This window comes from Hippopotamus amphibius, chromosome 4 (assembly GCF_030028045.1).
Source record: "Hippopotamus amphibius kiboko isolate mHipAmp2 chromosome 4, mHipAmp2.hap2, whole genome shotgun sequence".
In the NCBI taxonomy this organism is placed as follows: domain Eukaryota; kingdom Metazoa; phylum Chordata; class Mammalia; order Artiodactyla; family Hippopotamidae; genus Hippopotamus; species Hippopotamus amphibius.
In genome coordinates this window covers 187,739,355-187,759,773 of record NC_080189.1, presented here as the reverse complement: position 1 = coordinate 187,759,773, position 20,419 = coordinate 187,739,355, and the positions used below count along the sequence as shown (strand labels likewise).

The window sequence follows — 20,419 nt, the reverse complement described above, 5'->3', positions numbered from 1 at the left end:
GGGATGGGGGCGGGGCTCCCTCCTCACAGAGACCGGGGACCGAGGCCCCATCCTTCCTGGGATCCCCTCTCACAGGAGACAAGCCCTCCCAGAGGCAGAGTCCGGATCCACAGCTGTCGGCCCGTCTCAGCATAAGCTCCACGTACGGGGCCGGGGCCTGGGGCCGCTGCCGGCCGAGCTGGGCTCTCGGGCCGGCATTCTAGGGGGCTGGCTCATCTGGGGAGGCGGCCTTGGCTGCTGGACGCCCTGCTCCTGCTTCTTCCAGCCTCTCAGGCCGAGGGGAGGGGCCTGACGGGCCGCAGCCCCAGGCCCAGGCCCAGCAGGCCAGGCTCCCTGACCAGGGGCTGGAGTCTTTGTCAGCATGGACGCTGCGCCCCAAGGCCGCCGGACGTGCCGGTCCAGCTTCCTGTGGGGAGAGAGACAGACAGAGGCGCAGACAGAGAGACTTATGGGCAGGGAAGGGACGGCATCGCTCCGTGGCCTGCACCAAAGATGGGGAGGCCCCCACGCCACCCACCGTGGCCTCGTCCTGACAGAGCAGTGAGAGGCGCCCCAGGCTGTGCAGCTGCCACCCGGCTCCTGCTGCCACTTCCACGTGATTGGCCGGAGACGGCCTGCAAACCTGCCCCCGTGTAGGCAGCCTAAGCCCCTCTGCAGCACATAACTCCCTCCCAGGTCCCCCTGTGCTCTTCCACACGCACGTTCCTTCCACCAAGCGCTGTCTCTGTGTCACACGCTTGGTCTCTTTGTGAATTCTTTCTTAAAGAAGACGAGACCCAGGGGCCTTCTTCCAGCCGCTGCACCGCAGGAAACCGTTCAAACTCCCTCTCCTTACTTTTCTTAGTGACGTTCATTACAGGGAAAACTCTCAGGCCACCCGAGAACGCCTTGGAGGAGGTGCCTGTGCTCTGTTGGGGGCGGGAGGTGCCCCCCACCCCCAGTATGTGGACCAGGAGCCCGGGGGAAGGGGCCGAGGGCAGCTCTGGGCACTGAGGACCCCGGGGTTCGGATGCACGTCGCCTCTGGAGTCACCCAGCGTCCCAAGGGCTCCAACACAGACGCTGCAGCCTGCGTGTCTCTGGCAAAGAAAACGCAGCCCTGGGCAACTCTGGGGCTGGTCCAGAGACCCCAAGGGTTTGGTTCCCCCAGAACATGAGGGGAGGAGGAGGGCAGCTCATACAAGGCCAAGGCCGCAGCCCTGCCCTGCTCTGCCCTCACAGGCCAGTGCTCACTGGGGATGTCTTCTGGTGGGGGACAGGATGCGCTGGGGATCCGTTGGGGTGGGGAGAGGGGGATGCTCTGGGGATCTGTGCTGGTGGGAGGGTGATGCTCTCGGGATCTGTGCTGGTGGAGGGGGATGCTCTGGGGATCTCTTCTGGTCGGAGGTCATGTACATTGGTGATCTTCGCTGGTGGAGGTGGGAGAGTGTCAGGAAACCCAGAAGGTTAAGGCAAGGGCCCCGGTACCCAAGCTGCTGTGCTCTGAGCAGGCATATTCCCTGTGGAGGGTGAAGAGCCTTGCAGGCCAGGGTTCCCACTCTCTCCCCTGGGTCACAGGGCACGGCACCTATCGCCCCACCCCCACAGCCTGAAATAATGCACCTCTGCTGTATCTGGACTCCCCCAGGCCCTCTAAGACAGAAACCAACCAGAAGAAAAGGGAACTTCAGGAAGCACGTCGTGCCGCCAGGTTTCAATCCTGTTCTTACTGTTTGTAGGCTGCGGGCAGGGAGTTTACAACTCCGGGGCTGGTTACCAAGTCCTAGGAAGCAGGGCTGCAGACACACAGTGCAGCCGCGAGGAGCCACATGTGCCTGGGGTCAGAGCTGGGAGGGGACACGGAGCCCAGGGCTGCAGGGGAGCCGCGTCCACCACCCCCACCCTCGGTGAGTGCGGTCCACGAGGATCAGGACACGGGGAGTGGGATGGGAGCCGTGGAGGCAAGACGGGCCTCGGGGACCCCACAGGGGGCCGGAGCAGCCGAGCTGGCACGGGGAGGGCAGGCTGCCCACGGGTCACGGTGCTGGCCCGGCACAGGCACTAGGGAGCCCTGGCAGGGACATGCCCACACCCACAGTGCTGGTGCCCAGAGGCCGGCGGAGCTCGGGGGGCTGCTGGGCCTCCGAGGACCGTGATGGGCTGGGGGACGGGAGCCTGAGGGCTTCGCAGGGCCAGGTGTGCTGCAGCCACAGGGCTGGGCTGGGGCTGAGGACGAGGCCCGGGTGCACAGGTGGGTCCGAGCTGAGGACACAGGGAGGATGCTGGCTCAGCACAGGGGAGGAAGAGGATCCCCGGGTGTGTGGGGAGAGGTAAGGGTCCTGTCCAGCACCATGGAGCCAGCTAGAGTCCCAGGACAGGGTCGGACGGGGTGGCTGGGGTCAGGGCTGGGGCCGGGGCCCAGGGCGGCAGGAGGGCCGGGAGCAGAGCAGGCCGTGCTGGCCCAGGCTCCCGTGTGCCCAGAGCTGCCAGCACAGGGCTGAGCACCCAGCTCCACAGGCTACAGGAGGGGCCGCCGGAGCCCGGGCCTGAGGGAGACGGGACCAGAGCAGGATCCAGGGTGGTGGGAGACAGAGCGGGGAGGCTCCTCACAGGGGCTCCTCCGGGAGGGGCCCAGGGCGGGACAGGGGCTCTGCCACGGGAGAGCCGACTGGGGCCGGGGTGGGCACCTAGTGCCTGCAGGGAACACAGCTCAGCCCTGGAAAGAGCAGGGTCAGGAGTGGAGCTGGACGAGGGTGAGGGCTCGGGGTGGGCAGAGGGCCAGGGCCCACTGAGGGCCAGAGCCCCGAGACAAGGGCAGGGAGGCAGCCGGGGACCGGGGGGCAGGGAGGAGAGGGATTGACTAGAATGATGGGGGAGCAGGGGGAGCTGGTGCAGGTGAGCTGGGACCTGGGAGGGCAGGGGGTTACCCCCAGAATTTTCGGGGAGCAGGGAGAGCTTGCGCAGGTGTGCAGGGACCTAGGAGGGCAGGGGGCTGCTCCCGGAGTTTTGGGGGAGCAGGGAGAGCTTGTGCAGGTGAGCGGGGACCTGGGAGGGCAGGCGTTTTCCCCAGAGCTTTAGGGGAGCAGGGAGGGCTCTTACAGCTGTTTGGGGGCTGGGAAGGTAGGGCCCTGCCTCCAGAGCTTTAGGGGAGGAGGGCGAGTTTCTGCAGCTGAGCAGGGACATGGTAGGGCAGGGGGCTGCTCCCGGAGTTTTGGGGGAGCAGGGAGAGCTTGTGCAGGTGAGGGGGGACCTGGGTGAACAGGAGGCTGCCCCCAGAGTTCTGGGGGAGCAGGGAGAGGTTGTGCAGGTGAGCAGGGACCAGGGAGGGGAGGTGGATTCCCAGGAGCTTTAGGGGAGGAGGGAGTGTTTGTTCAGGGGATCAGGGAGCTGGGAGGGCAGGAGGCTGACCCTGGAGTTTTGGGGGAGCAGGGAGAGCTTCAGCAAGTGAGAAGGGACCTGGGAGGGGAGGGGGTTTCCCCAGAGCTTTAGGGGAGCAGCGGGAGATTGTGTAGGTGAGCAGGGACCTGGGAGGGCAGGAGGCTGCCCCCGGAATTTTGGGGCAGCAGGGAGAGCTTGTGCAGGTGTGCAGGGACCTGGGAGGACAGGGGGCTGCCCCCGGATTTTGGCGGGAGCTGGGAGAGCTTGCGCAGGTGAGCGGGGACCTGGGAGGTCCGGGGGTTGCCCCCAGAATTTTGGGGGAGCTTGGAGAGCTTGTACCGGTGAGCAGGGACCTGGGAGGGCAGGGTGCTGTCCCCGGAGATTTAGGGGAGCAGGGGGCGCTTGTGCAGGGGAGCAGGAACCTGGGAGGGCAGGGGGTTACCCCCAGAATATTCGGGGAGCACGGAGAGTTTGGGCAGGTGAGCAGGGACCTGGGAGGGGAGGGGGCTGCCCCCAGAATTTTGGGGGAGCATGGAGAGCTTGTGCAGCTGAGCAGGGACCTTGGAGGGCAGCGAGCAACCCCCAGAATTTTGGAGGAGCAGGGAGAGCTTGAGCAGGTGAGTAGGGACCTGGAAGGGCAGGGGGCTGCCCCCGGAGTTTTGGGGGAACGGGGAGAGCTTGTGCAGGTGAGCGGGGACCTGGGAGGACAGGCGGCTGGCCCCAGAGTTTTGGGGGAGCAGGGAGAGCTTGGGCAGGTGAGCGGGGACCTGGGAGGGCAGGGGATGCCCCCGGAGCTTTGGGAGCAGGGAGGGCTCTTACAGCTGATTGGGGGCTGGGAAGGCAGGGCCCTGCCTCCAGAGCTTTAGGGGAGGAAGAGGAGCTTCTGCAGGTGAGCAAGCTCCTGGGAGGGCAGGGGGCTGCCCCCGGAGTTTTGGGGGAACAGGGAGAGCTTGTGCAGCTGAGCATGGACCTGGGAGGGCAGGCGGTTGCCCCCGGAGATTTGGGGGAGCAGGGAAGGCTTTTACAGCTGAGCAGGGACCTAGGAGGACAGGGACTGCCCCCAGGACTTTCAGGGAGCAGAGGGAACTTGGGCAGGTGATCAGAGACCTGGGAAAACAGGGGGCTGTCCCCAGATATTTCAGGAGCGGGGAGGGCTTTTACACTTCAGCAGGGACCTGGGAGCACAGGGGACTGCCCTGGAGATTTGGGGGAGCAGGTGGGGCTTTTACAGCTGAGCAGGGACCTGGGAGGACAGGGGATGCCCCTGTAGCTCTACGGGAGCAGGGAGGGCTTTCACAGCTGAGCAGGGGCTGGAGGGCAGGGGGCTACCCCAGCGGTTCAGAGGAGTACACAGCGTGGTACAGGGGGCAGAAGCCTGGCAGGGAAGGTGCTGCCCCACGAGCCCTGGGGTCAGGGGCAGAGGGGCTGAGCTAAAGGGAGCCCTGGTCAGGTGGGAGGGGCCCGGGGATAGGAACGGCCGGGTGGGGAGGGGACCCTAGGAGGGAAGGTCTCTGGGCTGAAGGGGCACAGGCAGCCCTGAGGGGACACGATGGGCCACGGTGCACGGACCCAGGGTCCCCACCCTGTTCCAGGGAACTGTGGGGACTCGAGAGAGCACGGGTGGACGTGCCAAAGTGAGGTGGGTTGACAGGGCAGTGGACCCGGCCGGGGGGACATGAGGGGCTCTTTCAGGCCACAGACAGGCCTGCAGGCCTGCACCGAGCAGACCAGGGTCACAGCGGACAGGTCCGGCTGGGGAGTGGGGCTGGGCTGCTAGGGCCGTGCAGGAGAAGAAGGCCAGGGGCGGTGCAAGGCTCCAGGGATGCAGAGGGCCAGAGCTGGCCCAGAAGACGCCGGACCTGGGGGCGCAGAGCAGGCCAGGAGGAGGGGTCGCGAGCAGAGCAGGGGCAGTGCGTGGCAGAGGCCCTGCCAGGCTGGGGCAGCAGGCCAGGGGGTGCAGGAGGCAGGAGCCACCGGTCAGGGCTCAGACACAGGGCCCCATCGGGCCAGGCACCCATGGAGGGCAGGGCCCCAGGGCTCTAACCAGGTGGTCCCCCAGCACTGACCCCCAGCTGTGTCTGGAGCGACAGCTGCAGAGGCAGACCCCTGGGAGGCACAGAGCCACGCCCGGCCGCGGGTCTTCACACCCTCTGGGAGCACAGGGTCTCTGGGCTCAGCGGTGCCCAGGCCTGCACAGCGGGTGCCCTGCCCGAGCCTCCCGGGGTGAGACCCTGGCGGTCACACGGCCTCCTCTCTCACAGCCTCCGTCACGGCCCCCACCGTCTACCCTCTGGGTTCCAGCTGCACGGGCACGTCCGGCTCCACGGTGACCGTGGGCTGCCTGGTCTCCAACTACGTCCCGGAGCCCGTGACCGTGACCTGGAACTCGGGCGCCCTGTCCAGCGGCGTGCACACCTTCCCGTCCGTCCGGCACTCCTCGGGGCTCTACTCCCTCAGCAGCACTGTGACCGTGCCCACCAGCACCTCGGCCGACAAGACCGTCACTTGCAATGTAGCCCACCCGGCCAGCAGCACCAAGGTGGACAAGAAAATCGGTGAGAGGACGGGCCGCAGGGAGGGTGTCCACGATGAGACAGCCCCAGGGTCAGCCCTCCCAACGGGGCAGACATGGACGAGGGATGGCGAACCCCTTCCGGGATGTCAGGGGAGGCCCTGACTGTCTCCCTCAGCTGAAGGCCTCCCAGCTCGGGGCGGGGGTCATTTGGGCGTTTCTGCCAGGTCCCGGGTGGGCACAGGCTGGTGGGCTCTCCCTGTCCCTGGTCCCACAGAGGCGGGCACTGGGCTCAGACCTGCCAACACCTGGCCCTGACCTAAGCCCACCCTTGCCCCTGGTAACACATCGTCTATTCTCTCTGCAGTGATCGACAATGGATGCCCTAAGTGTCCCACCTGTCCCAGCTGTCCCAGCTGTCCCAGCTGTCCCAAATGCCCAGGTAATTCAACCAGCCTCACCCTCTGTCCCATGGAGGCGGATTACTACCAGGCTGGCTAGAGGGGTGGGGTCCCCAAGGGGAGGCCTGCCCAGATGCTGACACCACACTGTGTCTCCCCCATCAGCCTGCGAGACCCCGGGAGGACCATCCGTCTTCATCTTCCCCCCGAAACCCAAGGACACCCTCACAATCTCCCGCATACCCGAGGTCACCTGCTTGGTGGTGGACGTAGGCCAGGAGGACCCCGATGTTGAATTCTCCTGGTACGTGGGTGAGGTGGAGGTGCACACGGCCAAGACGCAGCCAAGGGAGGAGCAGTTCAACAGCACCTACCGCGTGGTCAGCGCCCTGCCCATCCAGCACCAGGACTGGCTTCAGGGAAAGGAGTTCAAGTGCAAGGTCAACAACAAAGCCCTCCCAGCCCCCATCGTGAGGACCATCTCCAAGGACAAAGGTGGGCCAGGTGGACGGGGGCAGGGGGTCCTGTGGGGCTGCTCCGAGTGACTGTCGGGTTAACAGCCATGCCTGTCCCCACAGGGCAGCCCCGGGAGCCGCAGGTGTACGTTCTGGCCCCACCCAGGGAAGAGCTGACCAAGAGCACAGTCAGCGTAACCTGCATGGTCACCGGCTTCTATCCGAGCGACGTCAACGTGGAGTGGCAGAGGAACGGGCAGCCTGTGTCAGAGGACAATTACGGCACGACCCCACCCCAGCTGGACGCCGACGGCTCCTTCTTCCTGTACAGCAGGCTCAGGGTGGACAGGAGCAGCTGGCAGCAGGGAGACACCTACACGTGTGTCGTGATGCACGAGGCTCTACACAATCATCTCACACAGAAGACCATCTCCAAGTCTCCGGGTAAATGAGCCACACGCCGGTGCCCCAGCGAGCCCGCCCTCCCCCACGGGCTCCAAGGTCCAGCGAGGACGCCTGATGCCCAGCCCGTGTACATTCCTCCGGGGCCGCCATGAAATAAAGCACCCAGCGCCGCCCTGGGACCCCGCAATGCTGTCACGTTCTTTCCGAGGCAGAGCCCCGGCGCACGCCGGGCCTGCGGGGCAGGGGTGGCCGGCCCTGGGCCACAGGGGTCACCATCACTGGGGGAGAGCGGGTCCCTCTCGGGCACGGACCCAGAGCGCGCGGGTCTGCACGGGCCACCTGGGGGCTGCCCGAGGCCGGGGAGGGCCTTTGGCAGAGGGGACAGCGCCTCCGGCCGGCCTCCAGCCAGCAGCGGCTCTGGCTGCCCTGTGTGCACGGCAACGGGAGAGGCCCTGCGGAGACCCTCGGGGACATGAGTGCCCACGTCTTCCCACCCCTGTTCCAGCCCAAGCCGCGGCACAGTGGCCCGGCCTTCTCCCCGGGTTCCTGTCCCCTGTCTCCAGAGTCCACGTGTGGCTCTGTGGCCTCACGGGAACCACGCGTGGCCCACACTGCAGGGACGGCCCCGCTGCACACTCAGGCACTGCAGAGCAGGCCCCCACCCTGCCTCAGGCAGGCGGCTCTGCCCCGCGTGTCCCTGCCACGCCAGGCCTGTGCCCTCGGGGGACACGGACCCCTGTGCCCGAAAGGCCCAGGCCAGGCGGCCCTGAGTGCCCAGGGGAGGGACCGTCCACACAGCCCTGGGCACACCGGGCCCAGAACCACTGAAAACGAGCCCCAACCCCCCGCTGAGCCACGGCAGCCCACACACCACCCTCATCCACACACACACACACCTGCGCACGGACACGCATGCACAGTACACCCACATCTCACACCCACGTGCATGACATACGCAGGCCCTGCACGCGGGGCCTCACACGGGGCCACCACATGGCCCAGACCAGACCACAGAGCTGGTCTCATGAACCCTCACCATGCACACCAGCCTCGTCCCACCCTCTCCGTCCACAGGCTGCTCAGCGCTGCTTCCCCACACTGACCACACTGAGCAGCTCACACACCGTCCCTCCTCTTCCCTGGGGCACCCCCTCCCCTCCCTAACAGGCCGAAATCCCCCCACAGCCTGCTCCTCCCGGCACGCCCACCCCTGCTGCACAGGGACACAGCCCCACCCCGTCCTGGCCACGCCCTGGGGCAGGGCCCACGAGCCACGGGCTCTGCTGGCCCTCCCGCCCTCTGCACCTGCCCCCAGGGGGAGAGGAGGCAGGGGCCTGAGGCACTGTCCTCTGCGGGGTCCGGCCACCCTCCCCCAGAGGGCCCAGCTCAGGGCACAGCACAGGGGACGGAGCAGGACACACTGGCCAGGCCGAGACTGGGGCCCAGGCTGGAGGCACTGGGGGCTGGGGCTGGTGCCCACACACGGACCTCAGGTGCCCCTGGCCCGTCTCAACTCCCGCCAACCCCACCAACCCCACTGGGAGCCGTGCTCAGGCCCCAGTGACCCTGCCCAGCCCCCACGGGCAGGCACAGCACTGACCACCCCCTCCCTGTGCAGAACTGCTCCTGTTGGAGGAGAGCTGTGCCGACGCCCAGGACGGGGAGCTGGATGGGCTGTGGACCACCATCTCCATCTTCATCACGCTCTTCCTGCTCAGCGTGTGCTACAGCGCCACCGTGACCCTCTTCAAGGTGTGCGGGCTGGCCTTTGCTGAGCCCTCAAGGTCCCTGTGTCCCCACTCTGTCCCCACCTGCCCCTTCCGTGGCCCCACAGGGTCCCAACACGCTCCCACACTATCCCTCACTGTCCTCATCTGTCCCCTCAATGTCCTCCCTCTCCTCTCACCATCCCCTCCCTGTTCCCGCACTTCCCTTAACTGTCCCTAAGTGTCACTCACTGCCCCGCCCTGTCCCCTCCCTGTCCCCATCACTGCCCTGCCCTGTCCCCATCACGTCCCAGTCTCCCCTGCATGCCCTCCCTGTCTGGCCACCCGGGGGGATGGGGGGCAGGCCTGGGGGGGACCGGGGGGCCCCAGGCTGACTCACCCGCCCCCTCAGGTGAAGTGGATCTTCTCGTCGGTGGTGGAGCTGAAGCGCACGGTCATCCCCGACTACAGAAACATGATCGGGCAGGGCGCCTAGGGCTCGCGTCGGCTGCGTGCAGGGCCACCCAGCCCCGCCAGGACCACGTGTGTCACCTCGAGCCACACCGCCTGCGCCAGGCCTGCGCCTCCGCCCGCGCACCTCGCCAACCTCCGCGCTCACGGCCGCCCTCGCCTGCGCCTCCGGCCTCTGGCCTCCTGCCCGCCACCCCTGCCCCCGCCCTCCCCGGGGACCCGCGGGGCCGCCAGGTGATGCCCCGACCTGGCTGATGGCCCCCGCCGGCCTCCACGCGGCAGCAGGACACCCCCGGGGCCGCGCGTGCCTACCAGGGATGCCCGGGTCAGCGGGCGTGTCCACCTGAGGAGGGGGAGGCCGGCCTTCTGGGCCATCTGCACAGGCCCCGGCCCCTGCCTCTTGTCCAGCACACACGGCAGAACACAGGGTCCCCGAGAGGAGGCGGCGAGGGGAACAGCCGCCCTCCCGGCATCCCCAGCAGGAGAGCTTCTGCACGTGCCGCCAGCTGTCACGCGGGTCACCAGCACCAAGGATGCTGCTCGGAGCAGGGCTGGCACTCGTGGTCACCGCAGGAGCCTAGGGGGCAGGCAGTGAGGTCCAGCCTCACCAGCCTCCCAGAGATGTTCCTGGGGACAAGGTCCCCTAGGGCAGACCACAAGTGCCTCACCAAAAACAAGACAGAGGGCACAGCCAGCCCAACCTGCGGGCCAAGCCCTGAGTCACGGCCAGCAGGAGCTCCGGCTGTCCCGGGGGATGGGCTGAGAGGCAAGACCCTGAAGGGCCAGCCTCAGGCCCCTGGACAGCTGCCTCACGGCCCAGGATCGATGCTCCCGTCTCTGCGGAGATGTGGTCAGCGTCCCTGGATGTGCAGGAGCTGCCCCCTGGCCTGGAAGGAAGGACCACGTCGTCGGACCTTGGGAAGCTTTTTCTCCTTTTCCGTGCTGGAGCCCAGAAATTCTCTTTGCTGCGTCTTCATGTTTTACTGACAATAAACCATTCTTTACAACCCCCAGCTCACTTGCATCTCTCCCTATGGGAACGACCCTCCTCCCTCGTGAAATCTATAGCCTGGCCGCCCCCAAACCCACCCAACCCTGGGGTTACCCCCAGCCTCGGGGGCGATGGGGTGAGCCCGGGCCTGGGGGGCCACAGGGAAGCCCCCGGGCTTGAGTTGTCAGCACAGGAGACTGCGGCAGACACCACAGGTGGGGACGAGGACAGCGGACACCACTGCCTGACTCCCTGGAGGCTGGGATCCCGGGTCCAAGAGGGCAGGGCCGGCTCCTCCGGAGGCCTGTGTCCCTGGCAGGTATACGCCGTCCTCTCCGTGTCCTCACGTGGACGTCCCATGGGCGCGTCTCCATCCCAATCTCGTCCTCTGATGAGGCCGCCTGTCGGGCTGCATGAGGGCCCCGCCTAGACACCCCCGTTTACCTCATCCCCTCTTTACACACCCCGTCTCCAAACACACTTCCATTCTGAGCTCCTGGGGGTCAGGGCTTCAAGAGCGGAATTGGGGGCACACATTCAGCCCAGAACAGGCGCGTGGGGGCCGGACACGAGGACCCGCAGGGACCTGCCAGGGAAGCCGGGCCAGCAGGGGCCGCGGGGGGGAGGGGCTGTCAAAGGGCAGCAGAGCCAGACCCGGCTCCGCGCTCAGCACAGACTGGGCAGTGAGGACCGCGGGGGGCAGGGGCCCGGGGCGCTACATCCGCCTGGGCTGCCCAGAGGGGACCGGTGTGTCACAGGAGAGGCAGGCGTGGGGCCCAGGGCTTCAGGGAGGGGCCAGGAAGGGTGGCCGCCCGGATGCGATGAGGGAGCTGTGTCCACAGCCCACCTAGGACGCAGGGATGGGGCGGGGCTCCCTCCTCACAGAGACCGGGGACCGAGGCCCCATCCTTCCGGGGATCCCCTCTCACAGGAGACAAGCCCTCCCAGAGGCAGAGTCCGGATCCACAGCTGTCGGCCCTTCTCAGCATAAGCTCCACGTACGGGGCCGGGGCCTGGGGCCGGTGCCGGCCGAGCTGGGCTCTCGGGCCGGCATTCTAGGGGGCTGGCTCATCTGGGGAGGTGGCCTTGGCTGCTGGAAGCCCTGCTACTGCTTCTTCCAGCCTCTCAGGCCGAGGGGAGGGGCCAGACGCGCCGCAGCCCCAGGCCCAGGCCCAGCAGGCCAGGCTCCCTGACCAGGGGCTGGAGTCTTTGTCAGCATGGACGCTGCGCCCCAAGGCCGCCGGACGTGCCGGTCCAGCTTCCTGTGGGGAGAGAGACAGACAGAGGCGCAGACAGAGAGACTTGTGGGCAGGGAAGGGACGGCATTGCTCCGTGGCCTGCACCAAAGATGGGGAGGCCCCCATGCCATCCACCGTGGCCTTGTCCTGACAGAGCAGTGAGAGGCGCCCCAGGCTGTGCAGCTGCCACCCGGTTCCTGCTGCCACTTCCATGTGATTGGCCGGAGACGGCCTGCAAACCTGCCCCCGTGTAGGCAGCCTAAGCCCTCCTGCAGCACATAACTCCCTCCCAGGTCCCCCTGTGCTCTTCCACACGCACGTTCCTTCCAGTAAGCCCTGTCTCTGTATCACACGCTTGGTCTCTTTGTGAATTCTTTCTTAAAGAAGACGAGACCCAGGGACCTTCTTCCAGCCGCTGCACCGCAGGAAACTGTTCAAACTCCCTCTCCTTACTTTTCTTAGTGACGTTCATTACAGGGAAAACTCTCAGGCCACCCGAGAACGCCTTGGAGGAGGTGCCTGTGCTCTGTTAGGGGCGGGAGGTGCCCCCCACCCCCAGTATGTGGACCAGGAGCCCGGGGGAAGGGGCCGAGGGCAGCTCTGGGCACTGAGGACCCCGGGGTTCAGATGCACGTCGCCTCTGGAGTCACCCAGCGTCCCAAGGGCTCCAACACAGACCCTGCAGCCTGCGAGTCTCAGGCACAGAAAACACAGCCCTGGGCAACTCTGAGGCTGGTCCAGAGACCCCAAGGGTTTGGTTCCCCCAGAGCATGAGGGGAGGAGGAGGGCAGCTCATACAAGGCCAAGGCCGCAGCCCTGCCCTGCTCCACCCTCACAGGCCAGCACTCAGTGGGGATCTGTTCCGGACGGGGAAGGATGCACGGGGGATCTCTACTGGGGGAGGGCGATACTCTGGGGAACTGTGCTGGTGGGGGAGAGGCATGCCCTGCGGATTTGAGCTGATGGGAGGGTGATGCTCTGGGGATCTGTGGGGAGAGGAGAATGCTCTGGGGATCTCTTCTGGTCGGAGGCCATGTGCATTGGGGATCCTCGCTGGTGGAGGTGGGAGAGTGTCAGGAAACCCAGAAGGCTGAGGGGAGGGCCCCAGTACCCAAGCTGCTGTGCTCTGAGCAGGCATATTCCCTGTGGAGGGTGAAGAGCCTTGCAGGCCAGGGTTCCCACTCTCTCCCCTGGGTCCCAGGGCATCGATGACACCACCCCCACACCCCAAAATAATGCACCTCTGCTGTATCTGGACTCCCCCTGGCCCTCTGAGACACAAACAACCCAGAAAAAAAGGGAACTTCAGGAAGCACATCGTGCCCCCCAGTTTCAGTCCTGTTCTTACTGTTTGTAGGTTGCAGGCAGGGAGTTTACAACTCCGGGGCTGGTTACCAAGTCCTAGGAAGCAGGGCTGCAGACACACAGTGCAGCCGCGAGGAGCCACATGTGCCTGGGGTCAGAGCTGGGAGGGGACACGGAGCCCAGGGCTGCAGGGGAGCTGCGTCCACCACCCCCACCCTCGGTGAGTGCGGTCCACGAGGATCAGGACACGGGGAGTGGGATGGGAGCCGTGGAGCCAAGACGGGCCTCGGGGACCCCACAGGGGGCCAGAGTAGCCGAGCTGGCACGGGGAGGGCAGGCTGCCCACGGGTCACGGTGCTGGCCCGGCGCAGGCACTAGGGAGCCCTGGCAGGGACATGCCCACACCCACAGTGCTGGTGCCCAGAGGCCGGCGGAGCTGGGGGGCTGCTGGGCCTCGAGGACCATGATGGGCTGGGGGACAGGAGCCTGAGGGCTTCGCAGGGCCAGGTGTGCTGCAGGCACAGGGCTGGGCTGGGGCTGAGGACGAGGCCCAGGTGGACAGGTGGGTCCGAGCTGAGGACACAGGGAGGACGCTGGCTCAGCACAGGGGAGAAAGAGGACCCCTGGGTGTGTGGGGAGAGGTAAGGGTCGTGTCCAGCACCGTGGATCCAGCTAGAGTCCCAGGACAGGGTTGGACAGGGTGGCTGGGGTCAGGGCTGGGGCCGGGGCCCAGGGCGGCAGGAGGGCCGGGAGCAGAGCAGGCCGTGCTGGCCCGGGCTCCCGTGTGCCCAGAGCTGCCAGCACAGGGCTGAGCACCCAGCTCCACAGGCTACAGGAGGGGCCGCTGGAGCCCGGGCCTGAGGGAGACGGGACCAGAGCAGGATCCAGGGTGGTGGGAGACAGAGCGGGGAGGCTCCTCACAGGAGCTCCTCCGGGAGGGGCCCAGGGCGGGACAGGGGCTCTGCCAGGGGAGAGCCGGCCGGGGCCGGGGTGGGCACCTAGTGCCTGCAGGGAACACAGCTCAGCCCTGGAAAGAGCGGGGTCAGGAGTGGAGCTGGACGAGGGTGAGGGCTCGGGGTGGGCAGAGGGCCAGGGCCCACTGAGGGCCAGAGCCCCGGGACAAGGGCAGGGAGGCAGCCGGGGACCGGGGCGCGAGGAGGAGAGGGATTGACCAGAATGATGGGGGAACAGGGGGAGCTTGTGCAGGGGAGCAGGGGACTGGGAGGGCAGGGGTCTGTTTCCTGATCTTTGGGGGAGCAGGGGGAGCTTGTACAGGTGAGCAAGGATGTAGAAGGTCAGGGGCCTGCCCTTGGAGCTTTCAGCAGGAAGGGAGGGCTCTTACAGCTGAGCTGGGTGCTGGGAGAGTAGGGGGCTTCTGCGGAAGATTTAGGGTCTCAGGTAAGGCTTTTGCCACTGAGCAGGGGGCTGAGAGGGCAGGCCCTGCCCCATGAGCCCTGGAGTCCGACCAGGTCATGCGGCTGAGCTAAACCGATCCCTGGTCAGGTGGGAGGGGCTGGGTGGACAGCAAGTCCAGGTGGGGACTGGACACCAGTAAGGAAGGTCTCGGGGGTGAAGGGGCACAGGCAGCCCTGAGAGGACACAATGCGCTACAGTTCATGGGCCCAGGGTCCCCACCCTGTTCCAGGCGACAGTGGCCATTCGTGGCAAGGGGGGTGGACGTGCCAAAGTGAGGTGGGTTGACAGGGCGGTGGACCCAGCCGGGGGGACATGAGGGGCCCTTTCAGGCCACAGACAGGCCTGCAGGCCTGCACCGAGCAGACCAGGATCACAGCAGACAGGTCCGGCCGGGGAGTGGGGCTGGGCTGCTAGGGCCATGCAGGAGAAGAAGGCCAGGGGCGGTGCAAGGCTCCAGGGATGCAGAGGGCCAGAGCTGGCCCAGAAGACGCCGGACCTGGGGGCGCAGAGCAGGCCAGGAGGAGGGGCCGCGAGCAGAGCAGGGGCAGTGCGTGGCAGAGGCCCTGCCAGGCTGGGGCAGCAGGCCAGGGGGCGCAGGAGGCAGGAGCCACCGGTCAGGGCTCAGACACAGGGCCCCATCGGGCCAGGCACCCATGGAGGGCAGGGCTCCAGGGCTCTAACCAGGTGGTCCCCCAGCACTGACCCCCAGCTGTGTCTGGAGCGACAGCTGCAGAGGCAGACCCCTGGGAGGCACAGAGCCACGCCCGGCCGCGGGTCTTCACACCCTCTGGGAGCACAGGGTCTCTGGGCTCAGTGGTGCCCAGGCCTGCGCAGCGGGTGCCCTGCCCGAGCCTCCCAGGGTGAGACCCTGGCGGTCACGCGGCCTCCTCTCTCACAGCCTCCGTCACGGCCCCCACCGTCTACCCTCTGGGCTCCAGCTGCGCGGGCACGTCCGGCTCCACGGTGACCGTGGGCTGCCTGGTCTCCAACTACGTCCCGGAGCCCGTGACCGTGACCTGGAACTCGGGCGCCCTGTCCAGCGGCGTGCACACCTTCCCGTCCGTCCGGCACTCCTCGGGGCTCTACTCCCTCAGCAGCACTGTGACCGTGCCCACCGGCACCTCGGCCGACAAGACCTTCACCTGCAATGTAGCCCACCCGGCCAGCAGCACCAAGGTGGACAAGCAAGTCGGTGAGAGGACGGGCCGCAGGGAGGGTGTCCACGACGAGACAGCCCCAGGGTCAGCCCTCCCGATGGGGCAGACATGGACGAGGGATGGCGAACCCCTCCCGGGATGTCAGGGGAGGCCCTGTCTGTCTCCCTCAGCTGAAGACCTCCCAGGCTCGGGGCGGGGGTCCTCTGGGTGTTTCTGCCAGGTCCAGGGTGGACTCAGGCTGGTGGGCTCCCCTGTTCCTGGGCCCACAGAGGCGGGCACTGGGCTCAGTCCTGGCAAAACCTGGCCTTGCCCTAAGCCCAACCCGGGCGGCCCCCATCCCTGGTAACACCCAGTCTGTTCTCTCTGCAGAGATCAGCCCCGGAACCCCTGACTGCTCCAGATGTCCCAAATGCCCACGTAAGTCGACCAGCCTCACCCTCTGCCCACAGAGGTTGATTGCACTCAGGAGTGGCCCGTGGGGGATGGGTGCCCAAGAGGAGGTCCAGCCACATGCTGACCCCCCGCCCTGTCTCCCCCACCAGCCCCTGAGCTCATCATAAAACCGTCCGTCTTCATCTTCCCCCCGAAACCGAAGGACATCCTCACAAGCTCCCGCACGCCCGAAGTCACCTGCCTGGTGGTGGACGTGAGCCAGGAGGAGCCCGATGTTGAATTCTCATGGTACATAGACGAGGTAGAGGTAAAAACGGCTAAGACGAAGCCAAGTGAGAAGCAGGTGAACAGCACCTTGCGAGTGCTCAGCACCCTGCCCATCCAGCACAATGATTGGCTTCAGGGAAAGGAGTTCAAGTGCAAGGTCAACAACAAGGGACTCAAGGCCCCCAGCGAGAGGACCATCTCCAAGGACAAAGGTGGGCCAGGTGGACGGGGGCAGAGGGTCCTGTGGGGCTGCTCCGAGTGACTGTCTGGCTAACAGCCTTGCCTGTCCCCACAGGGCAGCCCCGGGAGCCGCAGGTGTACGTTCTGGTCCCACCGTGGGAAGAACAGGACAAGAGCACAGTCAGCGTAACCTGCATGGTCACCGGCTTCTATCCGAGCGACGTCAACGTGGAGTGGCAGAGTAACGGGCAGCCCGTGTCAGAGGACAATTACGGCACGACCCCACCCCAGCTGGACGCCGACGGCTCCTTCTTCCTGTACAGCAGGCTCAGGGTGGACAAGAGCAGCTGGCAGCAGGGAGACACCTACATTTGTGCAGTGATGCACGAGGCTCTACCCAGTCACCCCATGCAGAAGTCCATCTCCAGATCTCCGGGTAAATGAGCCACACGCCGGTGCCCCAGCGAGCCCGCCCTCCCCCACGGGCTCCAGGGTCCAGCGAGGACGCCTGATGCCCAGCCCGTGTACATTCCTCCGGGGCCGCCATGAAATAAAGCACCCAGCGCCGCCCTGGGACCCCGCAATGCTGTCACGTTCTTTCCGAGGCAGAGCCCCGGCGCACGCCGGGCCTGCGGGGCAGGGGTGGCCGGCCCTGGGCCACAGGGGTCACCATCACTGGGGGAGAGCGGGTCCCTCTCGGGCACCGACCCAGAGCGCGCGGGTCTGCACGGGCCACCTGGGGGCTGCCCGAGGCCGGGGAGGGCCTTTGGCAGAGGGGACAGCTCCTCCGGCCGGCCTCCAGCCAGCAGCGGCTCTGGCTGCCCTGTGTGCACGGCAACGGGAGAGGCCCCGCAGAGACCCTCGGGGACATGAGTGCCCACGTCTGCCCGCCCCTGTTCCAGCCCAAGCTGCGGCACAGTGGCCCGGCCTTCTCCCCGGGTTCCTGTCCCCTGTCTCCAGAGTCCACGTGTGGCTCTGTGGCCTCACGGGAACCACGCGTGGCCCACACTGCAGGGACGGCCCCGCTGCATGCTCAGGCACTGCAGAGCAGGCCCTCACCCTGCCTCAGGCAGGCGGCTCTGCCCCGCGTGTCCCTGCCACGCCAGGCCTGTGCCCTCGGGGGACACGGACCCCTGTGCCCGAAAGGCCCAGGCCAGGAGGCCCTGAGTGCCCAGGGGAGGGACCGTCCACACAGCCCCGTGCACACCGGGCCCAGAGCCACGGAAAATGAGCCCCACCCGCCCGCTGAGCCACGCCAGCCAGCACATCGCCCTCATCTACACACACACACACCTACCCACGGACACGCGTGCACAGTACACCCACATCTCACACCCGCATGCCTGACACACGCAGGCCCTGCACACGGGGCCTCACACAGGGGCACCACACGGCCCAGACCAGACCACAGAGCTGGTCTCATGAACCCTCACCGTGCACACCAGCCTCGTCCCACCCTCTCCGTCCACGGGCTGCTCAGCGCTGCTTCCCCACACTGACCACACTGAGCAGCTCACACACCGTCCCTCCTCTTCCCTGGGGCACCCCCTCCCCTCCCTAACAGGCCGAAATCCCCCCACAGCCCGCTCCTCCCGGCACGCCCACCCCTGCTGCGCAGGGACACAGCCCCACGCCATCCTGGCCACTCCCTGGGGCAGGGCCCACGAGGCACGGGCTCTGCTGGCCCTCCCGCCCTCTGGACCAGCCCCCAGGGGGACAGGAGGCAGGGGCCTGAGGCACTGTCCTCTGCGGGGTCCGGCCACCCTCCCCCAGAGGGCCCAGCTCAGGGCACAGCACAGGGGACGGAGCAGGACACACTGGCCAGGCCGAGACTGGGGCCCAGGCTGGAGGCACTGGGGGCTGGGGCTGGTGCCCACACACGGACCTCAGGTGCCCCTGGCCCGTCTCAACTCCCGCCAACCCCACCAACCACACTGGGAACCGTGCTCAGGCCCCAGTGACCCTGCCCAGCCCCCACGGGCAGGCACAGCACTGACCACCCCCTCCCTGTGCAGAACTGCTCCTGTTGGAGGAGAGCTGTGCCGACGCCCAGGACAGGGAGCTGGACGGGCTGTGGACCACCATCTCCATCTTCATCATGCTCTTCCTGCTCAGCGTGTGCTACAGCGCCACCGTGACCCTCTACAAGGTGGGTGGGCCAACCCCTGGGGGGCCCTCAAGGTCCCTGTGTCCCCACTCTGTCCCCACCTGCCTCTTCCGTGGCCCCACAGGGTCCCAACACGCTCCCACACTATCCCTCACTGTCCTCATCTGTCCCCTCAATGTCCTCCCTCTCCTCTCACCATCCCCTCCCTGTCCCCATCACTGCCCTGCCCTGTCCCCATCACGTCCCCATCTCCCCTGCATACCCTCCCTGTCTGGCCGCCAGGGGGGATGAGGGGCAGGATTGGGGGCCTGGGGGGCCCCAGGTTGACTCACCCGCCCCTCAGGTGAAGTGGATCTTCTCGTCGGTGGTAGGGCTGAAGCACACGGTCATCCCCGAATTCAGAAACATGATCGAGCAGGGCGCCTAGGGCTCACGCCGCCCCGCGTGCAGGGCCACCCAGCCCCGCCAGGACCATGTGTGTCACCTCGAGCCACACCGCCTGCGCCAGGCCTGCGCCTCCGCCCGCACACCTCGCCAACCTCCGCGCTCGCGGCCGCCATCGCCTGCGCCTCCGGCCTCTGGCCTCCTGCCCACCACACCTGCCCCCGCCCTCCCGGGGGACCCAAGTGGCCGCCAGGTGATGCCCCGACCTGGCTGATGGTCCCCGCCGGCCTCCACGCGGCAGCAGGACACCCCCGGGGCCGCGTGTGCCTACCAGGGATGCCCGGGTCAGCGGGCGTGTCCACCTGAGGACGGAGAGGGCAGCGTCTCAGGCCATCTGCACAGGCCTCACCCCTGTGCCTCTTGTCCAGGCTGGACGGCAGAACACAGGGTGCCCAAGAGCAGGTGCCAAGAGGAAAAGCTGCCCTCCCTGCGTCCCCAGCAGGAGAGCTTCCGCAAGTGCCGCCAGTGGTCATGCAGGTCACCTGCCCTAAGGATGCCGCTCCAAGCAGGGCTGAGGACCACTATCACCACAGAGGCTGCAGGGCAGGTGGGGAGGTCCAGCCACACCAGCCCTGGGGACCACGTGCCCCATGGGCAAAATTGCAGGGCCTCCCTGACAACAGGGCAGAGGCACAGCCACCCCATTCCTGTGGCCATGTGCCTGAGCCGTGGCCTTCAGCAGCTCCGCCTGCCCCAGGGGGTGGGGTGAGAGGCAAGACCCCCAAAGGCCACCCTCAGGCCACGCTACCCCCGCCTTACACTCTGGAACCAACACTCCCGTCTCTGCAGAGATGTGGTCAGCATCCCTGCATGTGCAGGAGCTTCCCCCTGGCCTGGAAGGAAGGACCACGTCGTCGAACCTTGGGAAGCTTTTTCTCCTTTTCCGTACTGGACCCCAGGAACTCTTTGCTGCGTCTTCATGTTTTACTGACAATAAACCATTCTTTACAACCCCCAGCTCACTCGCATCTCTCCCTATGGGAACGCCCCTCCTCCCTCGTGAAATCCACAGCCTGGCCATCCCCACCTGCCCGCCCTTGGGGATCCCCCCCAGCCTCGGGGGCGCTGGGGTGAGCCCGGGCCTGGGGGGCCACAGGGAAGTCCCCGGGCTTGGGTCGTCAGCACAGGAGACTGCGGCAGACACCACAGGTGGGGACGAGGACAGCGGACACCACTGCCTGACTCCCTGGAGGCTGGGATCCCGGGTCCAAGAGGGCAGGGCCGGCTCCTCCGGAGGCCTGTGTCCCTGGCAGGTATACGCCGTCCTCTCCGTGTCCTCACGTGGACGTCCCATGGGCGCGTCTCCATCCCAATCTCGTCCTCTGATGAGGCCGCCTGTCGGGCTGCATGAGGGCCCCGCCTAGACACCCCCGTTTACCTCATCCCCTCTTTACACACCCCGTCTCCAAACACACTTCCATTCTGAGCTCCTGGGGGTCAGGGCTTCAAGAGCGGAATTGGGGGCACACATTCAGCCCAGAACAGGCGCGTGGGGGCCGGACACGAGGACCCGCAGGGACCTGCCAGGGAAGCCGGGCCAGCAGGGGCCGCGGGGGGAGGGGCTGTCAAAGGGCAGCAGAGCCAGACCCGGCTCCGTGCTCAGCACAGACTGGGC

General features: G+C 66.9%; 2 gene segments (V, D, J or C); both read left to right on the top strand.

The window, feature by feature from the left end:
* Window positions 1–5,372: 5,372 nt before the first annotated feature.
* On the top strand, window positions 5,373–9,331 carry LOC130852012 (immunoglobulin heavy constant gamma 1-like). The segment is given in 7 exon segments: window positions 5,373–5,379; window positions 5,618–5,911; window positions 6,435–6,764; window positions 6,848–7,168; window positions 7,342–7,899; window positions 8,748–8,881; window positions 9,248–9,331. Coding segments are annotated over 7 exon segments (1,728 nt in total).
* Window positions 9,332–14,715: 5,384 nt separating this feature from the next.
* LOC130852011 (immunoglobulin heavy constant gamma 4-like) lies at window positions 14,716–18,787 on the top strand. The segment is given in 7 exon segments: window positions 14,716–14,869; window positions 15,122–15,448; window positions 15,783–15,830; window positions 15,956–16,285; window positions 16,369–16,689; window positions 18,269–18,402; window positions 18,704–18,787. Coding segments are annotated over 7 exon segments (1,398 nt in total).
* Window positions 18,788–20,419: the final 1,632 nt, after the last annotated feature.